This window comes from Populus nigra, chromosome 17 (genome assembly GCF_951802175.1).
Source record: "Populus nigra chromosome 17, ddPopNigr1.1, whole genome shotgun sequence".
Classification (NCBI taxonomy): Eukaryota; Viridiplantae; Streptophyta; class Magnoliopsida; order Malpighiales; family Salicaceae; genus Populus; species Populus nigra.
The window spans coordinates 926759-941999 of record NC_084868.1 but is presented as its reverse complement, the minus strand read 5'-3'; the positions used below and the strand labels follow the sequence as shown (position 1 = coordinate 941999).

At 29.4% G+C, this 15241-nt stretch overlaps 2 protein-coding genes across 2 annotated transcripts; both read left to right on the top strand.

Moving 5' to 3' along the window:
* Window positions 1-262: 262 nt before the first annotated feature.
* Window positions 263-2271, top strand: LOC133676775 (cationic peroxidase 1-like). Its single transcript, XM_062098510.1, has 4 exons — window positions 263-554; window positions 1070-1246; window positions 1344-1512; window positions 1626-2271. Exons 1-4 carry the CDS (start codon window positions 324-326, stop codon window positions 2000-2002), a joined length of 954 nt encoding a protein of 317 aa, XP_061954494.1. The 5' UTR covers window positions 263-323; the 3' UTR covers window positions 2003-2271.
* A 5509-nt stretch (window positions 2272-7780) lies between these two features.
* LOC133676474 (peroxidase RIP1-like) lies at window positions 7781-9390 on the top strand. The gene is made up of 3 exons (XM_062098139.1): window positions 7781-8048; window positions 8164-8358; window positions 8551-9390. The coding sequence occupies exons 1-3, from the start codon at window positions 7830-7832 to the stop codon at window positions 9097-9099; spliced, it is 963 nt and encodes a 320-aa protein (XP_061954123.1). The 5' UTR covers window positions 7781-7829; the 3' UTR covers window positions 9100-9390.
* Window positions 9391-15241: the final 5851 nt, after the last annotated feature.

The window sequence follows — 15241 nt, the reverse complement described above, 5'->3', positions numbered from 1 at the left end:
ATTAATTCAAGAATTTAAATTTTTGGATGAAATCCTGAGATGTTACGGAGAATGCTTGTTTAATAATATTGTTTACTTTTCCATATTACTATGTAATATAATTATATAAAACCAACGGCCTTCCTTAGATAATATTTTTACTATATATTTTATATCCTTTCTTTTTCAACATTGACTCAAATTATTTGTGCCCAGTGCAAAATATAATTGAAGCAAGGTTGACTCGTGCACTGCAATTTACTATATATACATCCTTCAGACGCTTAACACAGCACCGAGCACAAGCCTCAACCTTATTTGAATTTCTTGTTTCTCTAGTAAAGATGGCTTCTTTTAACTCTTCCTCGTCAACCATCACTACCTTCAAATTCCATCTAGGGGCATTTCTGCTTCTTGTTGGTGTTGCTTCTGCTCAATTAGCTTCAAACTTCTATGGAACATCATGCCCCAGTGTCCTTTCTGTCATTAAATCAGCTGTTAACTCAGCAGTGTCAAATGAGGCTCGCATGGGGGCATCCTTGCTCCGTCTTCATTTCCATGATTGCTTTGTTAATGCAAGTTGTCTGCCTTTTTTTTTTAATCATCACTTCCCTATTAATCTTATTTTTCTATACTTTATTAAACTTTTTTTAAGAAATCTTACACTTGCTATTTTGCATATTCATGTATGGCACATAACACAACTACATGCTAGCCAGTTAGCTGCTAGAAATTAATCTTCTTCTTTTTTTACGAACTTAATCCAAGATCAATTATAACAAAAAAAAATCTCGTGATTTTTATATGATGCACATAATTAGTTAGTAAGATTAAAAATAAAAAATAAAAAATAAAAAATAAAAAATAAAAGCACCTTCACTTTTATTTCCAATTCCTCCCTTCAAAAGTAAAAGAAATAATTCAGCCCGGTATTGTTGACCTTCCAGCTAAAGCTAGCTGGTCTTGTCTTGTCCCTTTGTATTTTTGCATGGATTCATCATGTCATGTTTACTTGGCATGCAGAGTTTTTTCCTGACTATGTCATACTGTTGAATTTGCTTTTAATTGGTGGAACAATATTGTGAAGCAGGGGTGTGATGCATCAGTGCTTTTGGACGGTGGAGAAAAGACAGCACCAGCAAATGCTAATTCTCTGAGAGGTTTCGAAGTTATTGACAATATTAAAACTCAATTAGAGAGTTCCTGCCCTGGTGTTGTGTCCTGTTCTGACATCTTATCTGTTGCTGCTCGGGACTCTGTTGTTGCTGTAAGAAAAATACCATTTTTCATGGCTTCCTGTGTGTGTGTGTGTCTATATATATATAATTACATTTTCTAAAATATTTTGGATCGTTTTGTTTCAGTTGGGTGGTCCTAGTTGGCAAGTTCAATTGGGCAGGAGAGATTCAGCCACAGCAGGAAGTGTTAGCGATGTTAATAACAACGTCCCTTCCCCAGCCTTGAGTGTCAGTGGCCTCATCTCTGCCTTCTCTAACAAAGGTTTCACAGCTAAAGAAATGGTGGCTCTTTCTGGTATGCTTAATTTTTTGTCTTTTTTGAACTTCATGGCAGTTAAAGCCAATAATTAGCTAGGCATAGAAAAGCAATTGACCATTGTTTTGTTTTCTTGATTTCTTGTGTTGCAGGATCTCACACAATAGGGCAAGCAAGATGTACCACATTCCTAACCAGAATCAACAACGAAACCAACATAGATTCCACGTTCAAAACATCAACACAAGCTCAATGTCAGAATACTAACAATTTTGTTCCTTTGGATGTCACGAGCCCAACATCTTTCGACAGTGCTTACTACAGGAACTTACTGAACCAGAAGGGTCTTTTACACTCTGACCAGCAACTCTTTAGTGGGGGCTCTACAGATGCTCAAGTTAGGGCTTATAGCTCTAATCAGGCTGCTTTCAGGACAGACTTTGCAAATGCAATGATAAAGATGGGAAACCTTAGCCCACTTACTGGCACAAATGGCCAGATCAGGACCAATTGCAGGAAGGCCAATTGAATACTCTGCCCAATGGTCCAAATGGCTTGCAGCTCTTGTTTATGTGTGTGAGTAGATCCTAAAAATAAAGGAGGGCATATATATACATGTCTGCATGTTATTTTGCTCTCTTGTAAGATCGCGGAAAAAGTTTGTGCGATCCTATTTCCATCTTCTAGCGTACAATACTTGGGAAAAAGTTTCCAAGTAGTCTGTAAGACTCTGTTTTTGTAAAGCGATGTGAGATGTGACTTATGAAATCTATGCAATTGGAGTTTTGTTTTTCAAAAGCACACAGCAAGTGGAATGATTATAGAAACCCAAGGGCTTCGAATTCGATGGGGCTTTTTACAGGCTAGTTATGAGCCAGCCCATAAAGGATAATTATGACTCAGGATCATCGGGTAAGTTAACTCAAATAAGTTTAAAAAAATTAAAAAGATAAAAATAATATTATTTTAAAAAATAATAATTTAAAAATTAACATGTTTTTTCTGGGTTTTTACAAGGTTACGAGTTGATTCACTCGATCAATTGGCTCAAGCTGATTTAACTTTTAATTCAGTTTTTTCTTTACACCTAGTTTGATCCAAGGGGTGAGTTGACTGATCAACCAACCATATTAAGTTTGGTTTAATAAAAATAATTATATAGTTAAACCTCTATAAATTAATACTAATAATCACAATTGACTAAAAATATTATTTAATCAAGTTATTAATTTACTGAGGTTATATTGTATATAGTTCTTTGAAACTTCGAGATTGGATAATTAGTTTTATTAAAGTATGAGGACTGTAGTTGACAGCTCAATCATTTGACAGGACATGCAAGCCTGGAATTTGATTGTAAACTTCATTCGTAAGCATCCTAGCAACCTCAAATTACTTGATGCAACACCCAGGTTCGTGGCCAAGCCTGGCAAGGGAATTTTTTATCTCTGCATCCTAGATTTAAATATTAGTGTGAATACATGTCATCCCTGTAATGTTTTACTTGTTTATTAAGATTTACAGGATATTTAATGAATTTAAAAATTAATTATGATTTACATAAATTAATCCAGATATCGAGTTATATAAAAAAAATAAAATTACTTGATGCAATCACAAAGAACCAATCAAAAGCTGTAAAACAGGCAAGTTAAACAAGATTAGTATATCCTAGTGCCACACTGCGGGTGGCATCAAAGCTGTAAAGCATATTTTTTTTAACTTGATAGAAAATTTTTAGTGAATTGAAAAGTTTATATATGTATTTAATTAAATAATATAAAAATAAATATTAAAAAATATTGTTAATGTTAACTAAAGACTAAATTTAAAAGCTAAGGGATGAATATAGATTAATATATCAAATCTTGTACTGGGAGAAGCTATTCAATTTTTTTTATTTAATTACATGTCAAAATGGTTTCTTTTAGAAAGCAATAAATTATATTTGGTTGAAATAAAATAATTTACTGGCATAGTTTTTCCTTTACTAATTTTTTTTTTCTCAACAATTGTTTTTCCTATACGCTTTATTTGATAGAAACCAAAAGTAGCTACATTAAATATTAAAAACATTTGGATGATTTGAAATAACAATAAAAAAATTATTTTTTTAATTAAAACCTCTTTATATTTTTAATTCACTTTATTTTTTTATTCTTTTTTTGCACCAAAATTATTTATAAACAAAAACTCATCACAATCACCAAAGTAAGTTTTAATAATAAAAAAATAATGTTTTAATGATTTTGATGTAAATATATTAAATTAAGACTAATAAATTATTTATGTGTTCCCACGAGGAGCTTCTTGGAGTCAATTTAATTTTATCTAATTATATTATCATAAAAATAGACATGTGCAAGTGCAAGAAAGTCAATAAAAAATATTAAAAAAACCATGAAAGATTGTATAAAAACACTCGGGAACACTATAAAAACAATATTGTAGTTTTATTTAAAAACCAAGTAAAGATTGTAAGACATTTAATAAAATAATATCCTTAATATATTTTTAGTTAATTAATTTTGATGAAATCTAATTAAAATAAAAGGGAAAAAAAGACTTAAAACTCTTAGCAAATAAAAAACATTATCGTCACAATTCACAATGTTACGAGTGTGGATGAGTAATGGATTGCATGGTGTTTTTAGTAAAAAAAATTAATATAAATCTATCTGAGTTAGCAGATAGATAAATTCTTAAAAAATATTTCATTCAAAGAAATTAAACATGATAATTTTTCAACATCTGAATCAAAAAAAAATTAAATCAAATGAGTTTTTAGTAATTTAGTAATTATATCATGTAATAAGAATATAAAAAACTAATTGACCTCGTTTATTCCTGTAATTACTAATGAATTGCATGGAAAAGACCTTTCTATCTCTAAAACAAAGTTAAATGAGTTTTTGTTTTTTAAAAAATAGTAATTTTATTGTGAGAATTCACTCCAATATATATATATATAGTGAAATATTGAGCCCTCTTCGCTTTTTTTTGTAATTGAAAAATGTAATATAGACATAATCAAAGATTATTGGCTGTACATGGTTTGCTTTCCCAGATTAGTCCACGTTATAAATGTTGTTACATCAAGGTTACCTAACCTTGCTTAACTTTCAATCAAATATTTTTCTCGTGGAAGTGCTTTTGGAAATTATATGCATGGGGATAGTGACTGACACCTCCATCGCCGTATAGCAGCCAACCCCCCCAAAACATTAATATATAAAAATATTACATCTACGACAAACAATTGTTGATTTTTTAGTTATTCTCCTCTACCCCCAGTTAAATAAATAAACCTTCAGGGTGGATGCGTTCCCAGTTGACTATACGCCGAAGCTTTTGTTTCAATGAAAGTAGCGTTCATAGATTGATTGTTGTTTAAAATATGCGTTCAACAATTCAATTTTGAGTAAGTTTGACTGCTGTGTAATACTTTATGCAGTTCAGATTTTCCAGAGCTGATATCTTATCACTATTATTGATTATGAAGATAAGTATAATGGATTCAAATGCAATATGGTTTAAAGTTCAATTGCAATATGATTGAAAACAGCTCGAAATTCGTCGAAATAATGGAATTTGAAACTTGAAGATATCTCTCTGACAAATTCCAAGAAGAAATTTTAAATAAGCTTTTCATTAATATCTTATGGTCCCATGACACAAAAATTCATGAATTATTGAGAAAAAAAATTAAATTTTATAAATATATTAAAAAGATAAAGATCATGATTTAAGTCATGAAATCAATATAACTCAATAAAAAACAAATAAAAAAGAATCATGAAACTCAATTTCCAATTAACACAGTATTGATAAAAAATCAATTAAAAAAAACATAAAAAACAAATCGGGTCAATCAGAATTAATTTTTCAAACCCGTGACCTGAATCATGAGATGACAATAGCCTCGTAGAAAAGAAACTAAAATAAATCAAAAAGTCTAGTTCTTTATTTACTCAATATTGAATAATAAAATTAAAAAGAAATAATCAATTAAAAACGAAGAAAAATCAAAGCAACTGAGTGAATCTGTAGTCCGAGTCATAAATTTAGGATAACCTTATAAAAAGTAAATTAAAAAAATTATATAGCTCTATTCTTAATAAATCTAATATTAAAAGATTAAATTAAAATAAAAAAATATAAATTTAAAAAATCAAAGAATGTTTTTTTTTAAATAGTATATATGAGAAGATATACACTAAAAATCTCTTCTCCTTTAGTTTTTTTTTTCTTTTTTAATAATATAGACCTAATCAAATATTCTTGTAATTATTAAGAGCTAAAGAAAGCCCTTTGAGACAGTTATTCAAAGGGGCCTTAGTGCTGTGTTAATTTACGATGAATGAAAGGGTTTGTTTACTGATTAGTGATTTGTTTCTGGGTTGATTACAGCTGTAATTATTTGTCGGCTTCTTCAAACCCATCATCGCTGGCTTAAGAAATTTGATTACTTAGGTCCTTTACTTCTAATTTGATGAATTAGATCCTTTCTATTATCTAATTTTTCTTACTAACTTAAACCATCCATCCAACCCATCTTTAGCATTCATATGGTTAGCACACATTTTCTTTTAATTTGCAACTTAAATGAATTTAGAACCAATTATAATAAATGGGAAATTTATTTTTAATTAATTTAGTATTTTCATCATTTTTTTTTCATGCATTTTCTTCCATTTCTAGACTAAATATTGAGCCAAACATGGTGAAGGGACATATGTGGTCTACCCAGTGTAACTTCTATATATTATAAATAGAAATAGAAAGGCTCCATTAAGAACGGGACTACCCTTGTAATTAACCCATTAATAGAAATAAAAAGGCTTTGAATAAATATTTTTTTGGTGCTTTTAGATTATTTTGATATAATGATACTAAAATTAATTTTTAAAATATAAAAAATATTATTTTAATATATTTTTAAATAAAAAATATTTTAAAAAATAACAGAAATACATTTAGAAATACCCAAAATTTATCCAAAACATGATCATATTTTTAAGCTCGGAACTGATTATAAAATGATTCTAGAAAGATGAACAATTACATGCCACGTGGCAAACCACAGAGCAAGAGAGCTTAGAAACGTTGAATCGACCTTTTCTTGTTCTCGACAAGGATCTAACTAGCTTTTTCATAATTAATTATAGTGATCAGGTGAATCGTTGATAAAATCAACACGTACGAGATTCATTTGACCAAGTATACTTGTGGAAAAAGAAATTGCTTCGAAGATATTTTAATTAATTAGTAGCTAGCATGCTTGAGCACCCTAGCTTGTGGAATAAATTAACCGCGGGGATTTTGTATCATATTACATGTGTTTTTTTCTATTTGTTGCTTTATAATATGGTTGACACTTGACATTATTATTATTTTTATGTGAACCATGCAGTCGCATATATAATCCAAAGACAATAGTCTAAAGGTTAGCATGCCTAATGCTAAGTTTTTTTTTTTTTATGTTAACGCGGGAGCTATGATCATGTCAATTAGCATGTGCAAATAAAAAAAATTAAAAATAAAAGTTATTAATTCATTGAAATCTCCAATTGTTTTTAAGAAAAATAGTTAGACTTTCTCCTAGGTTCCTTTTCCTTAATTATATATTATGTAGTTTGATTCTACTCCTTGCTTGGTCAGTAAATAATATTTGGAAGAGTGGTATTGATTATTTTTAAAGTATTTTTTAATTAGAAATATATTAAAATAATATTATTTATTTATATTTTAAAAAATAATTTAGATATCAACACATTAAGATGATCTGAAAACAATAAAAAAAATTAATTTGAAACAAAAAAATTAATCTTTTTTAAATATTTTTAAAATATAAAATCAAATATATAAAACAATACTCTAGCTCTGATCATTAATGGCCCATGGATGCACAAATTAAGAGATTTGGTTGTTCACCTCCCCGACTCGGTCTCGAAATAGCTAGATATTTTATTTTGGGAGATTAGCTAGAAAAATAAGTTACTTGAGAAAGAGACAGTGTGTGTATAATAGAAAATAAAAAATTCCCACGACATGGTCTACATGCATATATAAACATGAATTAGATAGCTAGCTTGTGATATGACTAAATCAAACAGATTTTTTAGAGCACATTAATGAACTTTTCTCCCTAATAATGGCCTTCACATTTGTGTGACACTTGTAAATTCCTCAAAAGTCTTAGGTTTGGCCAAGTCCTACAATGTCGAGGAACTTCAACTCTAGCTCCCCCATGCCCTATAAATATAAGCCGAAAGGCAAGGAAAACACAGTAAATCATCAAAGCAAAACAAGAGCTTTAACCAGAGTGATCACTACATATCTAGTGCTAACTAAACATGGTTTCTCGTACCATCTTCTGTCTTTCTGCCTTCCTTGTGCTTTTGGTTCTTGCTACTTCTGCTTCTTCTTCAAAAGTACTATCTCCACATTACTATAACCATGTGTGTCCCAAAGCTTTACCAGCTATCAAACGAGTTGTGGAGGCTGCAGTTTACAAAGAAAGACGCATGGGTGCTTCTTTGTTGCGTCTACACTTCCATGATTGTTTTGTCAATGTATTACACTAATCACATTCTAATTTCTCCTAATTATTTAATAGTATCACATAATTAAGGTTTACATGCATATTGTTCTTATACTAATGGTCTTGGTTGTATATATGTGATATAGGGTTGTGATGCATCAATTCTTTTGGATTCAACGTCCACCATTGACAGTGAAAAGAATGCGTTGCCTAATAACAATTCTCTTAGAGGATTTGAAGTTATTGACCAAGTTAAGTCGGAGGTGGACAAAATCTGTGGACGTCCAGTGGTCTCATGTGCAGATATCGTAGCTGTTGCAGCCCGGGACTCCGTCGTTGCGGTATGTGATCGATTAAAGAGTTGTTTTGTATATATAGTTGGTGGTTCAGTATTTTTTTTTTCAAATATTTGAAAATGAGAATGAAAATATTTGAATTTAGAATTTATTAATAAATTATCATGCATGCAAGCCGGCTATAAAATTTAATTAACATTGCAATCTACATATTTGCTCATATTAAAATATGTGCAGCTAGGAGGGCCAACATGGGCCGTCCAACTAGGAAGGAAGGACTCAACCACAGCTAGCAGAGACAAAGCCGACAATGACCTCCCATCACCATTCATGGATCTTCCTGCCCTAATCAACAACTTCAAAAGGCAGGGTTTAAATGAGAGAGACCTTGTAGCTCTCTCCGGAGGCCACACTTTAGGGTCAGCACAGTGTTTTACGTTCAGAAACAGAATCCACAATGAAATAAATATCGACCTTAAATTTGTTAAACAGCGCAAATCAACATGTCCACTCGTTGGAGGTGACTCGAACCTTGCTCCTCTAGACCCAACACCTGCACACTTTGATGTTGCATACTTCAACAGTTTGGTGAAGAAAAGAGGGTTGCTTCGCTCTGATCAAGCCCTCTTCAACGGTGGCTCCACAGATGGATTGGTGAAGGCTTATAGTTCAAATGCTAAGGCTTTTTGGGCTGATTTTGCTAAGTCTATGGTTAAGATGGGGAATATAAACATTTTGACTGGAAAGCAAGGCCAAGTTCGTTTGAATTGTAGGAAGGTGAACTAAATTGTTGTTTGGACTGCAAAAATAATTTTTTATTTACTTTATCTTTTGATCAATATGCAGGGAATCGTCTTCTTTAATTATAATGCTACAGTAAATTCTGTGTTTTAATTTATTCATTGTAATTGTGTCATCTCTCTTCTTTGTGAGTGAATTTAGACTTGCAAGGAAGATTGAATTGTTTGCGTAGTATATTGATTTCAATTGTATTAAAAATGTAAGGTTATTTTGTTGTATTAATTTCCAATGAAATTATTTTTTTTTATTGGAACCAGAATTTCAATTTGCATTTTCCATTATATGTTGGTTTTTATTTTATTTTATTTTGTTGAATTAAAATAAAACAAGTTCGGCTCACTTGTTTGTATCTTGAATAGGTTGTGTTAAGCCTGCATTCACAGGCTGGCTATTTCTACCCATTATAGTAATTAATTAAATCTGTTTTGAAACTTCTTAATTATCTTAAATAACATATTTATTGAACTATTAGAGAGAAAAAAGTTGAGTTCAATTCTATTATAATATAAGTATATTGGCTCGTGCTCAGCCGCGGCTCAATATCAATTTTTCAAAAAAAAATATGAAGAACACGGAGAATTTTTTAATAGTATTATTAAATCTAACAAAGTAGATTAATTTTAGAACTTAATTCTTTTTTTAACTCAAGTTTTTAATTAAACCGTGTGAGAGCTAACTCGATTTAAATCGATCGATTTTACAGGTTCAAATACAACCTTAATGATCAATAAAAACATAATTTAGCTTTTAAAAAAACTTTAAGATGATAATTTTTTTAAAAAAAATATTGAGACGATAACAGATTGGATCGACCTCCCCCCGTCATGGACTTTATTGGGTTTAATAAATTTTTTATATTTTTTTATTTAATTATATGATAAAAATATATACTCACAAAATTGAGCACCAACCTAAAAATAGTTATTTATTTAAGACAATTATCCCTAAAAAGCAACCAAAAATCAATCATGCAGTCCATTTCCCAACTAATCCAATATTAAATGATGAAATCAAAAAAGAATAAATTAAAAACAATTAAAAGACCAAAAACAAAAAAAAAACATATCATATTGGTGGGTAAACTTGTGAATCAGGGAAGCTAGGTAGTACGTCAAACTTGTGAATTGGGTAAGCCAAGTAGTACGTCAAACTTGTGAATTGAGTTATGGATTTCACTAGGATTATAATTTTTTTAATCTGTTTTTTATTTAACTACATAATAACAAAAATAGATGATTGCAAAATCAAACACCAACCCAATACCGAGATGTTTTTTTATATTACGATAACCTCATAAAAGGCAAAACGAAACCAATTATGAAACTGAATTCTCAATTAATCTAGTATCTACGAATGATAAAAAAAAACTAATTGAAAAGAGTTAAACTTGTCACACCCGTGAACCAAGTCAACCAGCCAAACTTGTGAATAGGTTCATGGACTTTATAAAGTTTAATAACATAACTTTTTTTTTTGAAACTATTTTTTTAACTATATAAGAAAAAAAATAGATGATAAAAAAGTCAAGTTCAATTAAAAAAAAAAAAGATACTCCACCAAATTCGTAAACCAGGGCAACTCGAGTTATCCTGGTAAACCTGCAAACCATGTTAACCTTACAAAAAGGTTAAATAAAAAGAAAAAACATTATATAAAGTTTAATTACATAAATGTTTTTTTAAAAACTATTTTTTTAACTATATAAGAAGAAAAAATTCGATAAAAAGGTCAAGTTCAATTAAAAAAAACACCCCAGCAAACTCGTAAATTAGGGCAACTCAGGTTATCATGTCCAACCCGCAAATCATACTAACCTTTAAAAAGGTAAAATAAAAGAAAATAAATTATGAAGCTAAATTCTCAACTATCCCAATATTAAAAGATGAAATTAACAAAAACAAATTTGAAAAAAAATCATGACAAAAATTCAAAAACATAAAGAAAAAATAAAGAAAGCAAAACATTATAGGTTACTATTGTCATTCACAGTGCAATGTGTGTGGGTGAACCAATGGTTTCCTCACACCCTTTAATTTTTGTTACTTTATAAAGTTTAATAACATGATTTTTCTCTAAAACTATTTTTTTAACTATATAAGAAAAAATTAGACTATAATAAAAGTTAAATTCAATTAAAAAAATAAAATAAAAAAAAGATAACCCATCAAACTCGTAAATCAGGGCAACCTAGGTTACATTGGGAAACCCATAAATCATGCTAACCTTATATAAAGGAAAAATAAAAAGAAGCAAATTACAAATCTAAATTCTTAACAATCTCAATTTTAAAAGATGAAATCGACAAAAATAGATTTGAAAAAAAAATCATAACAAAAATTCAAAAACAAAAAAAAAACAAAACATTGTGGATTACTATTGTAATTTGTAGTGCAATGGGTGTTGATGAACAATGATTTCCCCTACATCCTTTAATTTTTGTTACTTTATAAAGTTTAATAACATGATTTTTCTTTAAAACTATTTTTTTAACAATATGAGAAAAAAAAACTATAAAAAAAATCAAGTTCAATTTAAAAAACCCACCAAATCCATAACAGAGGCAACTTGGGTTACTTCGAAAAACTCACAAACTACGCTAACCTCATAGAAAGATAAAATAAAAAAAATTACAAAGATAAATTCTCAACCATCTCAATATTAACATATGAAATCGACAAAAATAATTTTGAAAAAAATCATAACAAAAAAATCAAAATCAAAATGAAAAAAAAAGCACATGTAAAAAAAACTAATATGGAGAAACATTGTAACAATCCACAATGTTTTGTGAGGAAAGCTAGAGTACTTTTCCCACATCATTTAGCTTTTCTTATAATTCATTCGCACAAAGTGAAGAAAGAAAGGACTTGAATCCATTATTCTTGTATTTAATCTTAATTTAAGAAGTTGGATGTTGACTTATTTGACAGGCTAGATCACTACTAGAAAATTGGTTAATACAAATGAAAATACCGACGGAATATATCTGTTCGTAGATTGCAATGAATTTTACCAATAGATTATTTCTTCGCTATATCCATCGATAAATATCGACAAAAATATTATGTTGGTATATACTGAGGGGATTACAATGGGAAAGAAAGGAATTAAATAAAACCAAAAAGTATGATAATGTGTCATTTATACATATAGTATCACCGACGGTATTAATCCATAGGTATATTACAAATAGCTTTAAATATACCGAGGGGATTACAATAGGAAAGGAAGGAATTAAATAAAACCAAAATGTACGATAATGTGTCATTTATACAACTTGTATCACCGACGGTATTAATCCATAGGTATATTACAGATAGCTTTAAGATTTTTTACTTCTCAATTGCATTGTTCATCTTGTCAATTACATACAGGATTACCGATGGATTAAGTCCATCAGTATTTTCCTGAGAGTTTTGGAACCATTCACTTTTTAATTGCACTGTTAATTATTGTTCTTTAAAGATAGAATCATCAACGGACTGAAAAGTCACCAACAATATTTTAGGGGGTTTTGAAAATTTTGATTAAATTAAAAAATTAAATTAAATTAAATATTACAAGTGGAATCAGTAATGGACTGAAAAGTTGTCAATGATATTTAGAAGGTTTATGAAAAAAAATTATTAAATTAAATATTACAAGCGAAATCATCAACTGATGTTTTAAAATATTAATATTGAATTATCTATCAATAAAATCACCGGTAAAAAAGCTCAATTAAAAGACTAAAATCACTAATTTCATAATAGAAACGCTTCTTCTTTTTCTTCTTTTTCTTTTTCTTTTTTTCTCTTCCTTTTTTTGTAAAAAACACCATTGTCCCTCTCTTCCTTTCTCTTCTCTCCTTAACTCTTTCTCTTCTCTTCTCCTCGTCGTGCAAATATGTCTTCTCCTCTCTTCATTTAATTAATATATTTTATGAATTTATTTTTTTTCTCTTCTCAGCTTTACTCGTAATGAAATTAAGGTAAGATGTTTTTTCTTCTCTTTCTTTTGTATTTTTTTCATTATATTTGTTTTCTTAATTTTTTTTGTTCTTAATAATTGTAGGAATGTTATTGTAGGAATTTTTTTCATATTAGAATAATTTTTTTGAATTTTAGTTCAATTTTTTTTTCCAATTTTTTTGTTCAATTTCAATTAAATATATGAGATTGATTTTAATTATTATTATTTAATTTTTTGTGCAATTTTAATTAAATGAATTTATCTGTCGCTGGATTATGGGTTCTTGAACAAGTTTTTTAGGTTAGGTGGAAAAAACTTTTAATTGATTTATTTTTTTGTTGTTTTTTTATTTTTTTGTGTTATTTTTTGTTACAAATTTGTTTGAGTTGATTTTTTTCTTCTTTTTTCAAGCAACCTAGTTCCTGAATATTATTATTGAGTGTTGATTTATATTAATTTATTTTATTTTAATTATTTTCTATTTTTTTATAGATTATATATATATATATAATTATTGACGGTCTTATAGACAAAATAAGTCCATCGGTATATTCTAGAGAGTTAAAAAAATTACTACAAATGTCACTATCACTATGAAATCACGGACAAAATTGCATGCAGTCTTTATGCCAATTATATGTTCAGTTCCCTGAGGAAAATACCAACGAAATGAAGCAGGTATAATTTTTTTGGCGCCCTTTTGTCATTAAAAAATCCTTTGGTAATCACCGACAAATCAGAAATTACCGACGAAAGTTTTATTGATAGAGTATTTCTTTATGTGAGCTCATAGTTAAAAATAGTGCTGACAGATTGAGAGTATAAATACCGACAAAAAATTCAATTAATAAATCTAAAAATTATGATAATGAATTAATTCATCTTTAAAAAATAAATTACACAATTTATTATTTATTATCAAGATATCAAAAATAATATTCTCTTGATATATGTCAAAGCTACTCATTACATCACAATTCACTAGGTTTTGAAATTACAGTATCTTCGAATCACTTTCATATATTTAACATTAATGTTTTTAGTTTAATTTTTAAAAAATAATCTATATCTATATCTAAATTAGTATATGCTTTTTTAAAAAAGATTTTTATTTTTATTTTTTAAAGCTTGAATGATAACATAAAAGGCAATTTCACTGTCAACATCTAAAAAGTTATTTGTTTTGGTAAAATATTTTACACACACACACAAGGATAATATGATTGTGATAATATATTATGGTTATGACATGGTAGTACAGTTTGTAATAGTAGTAGTGATAAAAATAAGGATTATAATTGAGGTAAAAATGATGGTAGTGATAATAACAATGATAGAATAGTGATGATAAACAAAATAAAGACTACATAGAAGTTTAGACATTTCAAAAACGCAACATGATAAAAACAAGCATAATTTTAGATTTTATTGTTAAATTAAACTCACATTTTACCAAATAATTTTATAGATCAAGTTCTACAACCTAGCCACAACTGGTTTTTGTTTTTATTTTCAGGCTAGATGTAACTTAAATATACGGGCTGAGCTAGATCCATCCAGCCCAACCTACTCACTGGCACAAGCCAGTTATCCGGTTGGGCAACACGCATGCACTCCAGTGCGATGGTAATTATAAATACCTTCGCACAATGTGAAATGAATCGAAGATGCAAAGCGGGAAAATGAAGAACTTACCTGGTCTGGAGACGAAGGGATGAAGACGATGGCAACGGTGCGATGACTGTCCAATGTCCCCTGCTTCTGTTTTTCGTTCACTTCTCCTTTGTTCTCTCTTCCCCTTTTTTTTTTTTTTTTGCTTTATGTTATTCTCTCTGTTCTTCCTTCTTTGTGTTTTTCTTCGTGTTAGTTTTTAATTCGTTTCTCGTTCTCAGTTTTTTTTTTTTTTTTTTTTGTCCCTCCCCCTGTGTTTTCTCTGTTAGTTCCTCTGTGTTCTCCCTTTTTTTTTCATGGCTTTTCTCTGTCAGTTCGTCCCGGTCCCTCCTTCCTGTGTTTGCTCGTTCTGTTCTCCCCCTTGATTCTTTCTTTTCTTTTGATTTTCTCTGTCAGCTCGTCCTGGTCCCTCTGTGTTGTTAGTCCTTGTCCTCTGGTTTTCTCCCCTGTGTTTGTTCCTTCCCCTCCTTCGCGTCTGTGTTCCTTTCGCTCTCCCCCCGTTCGT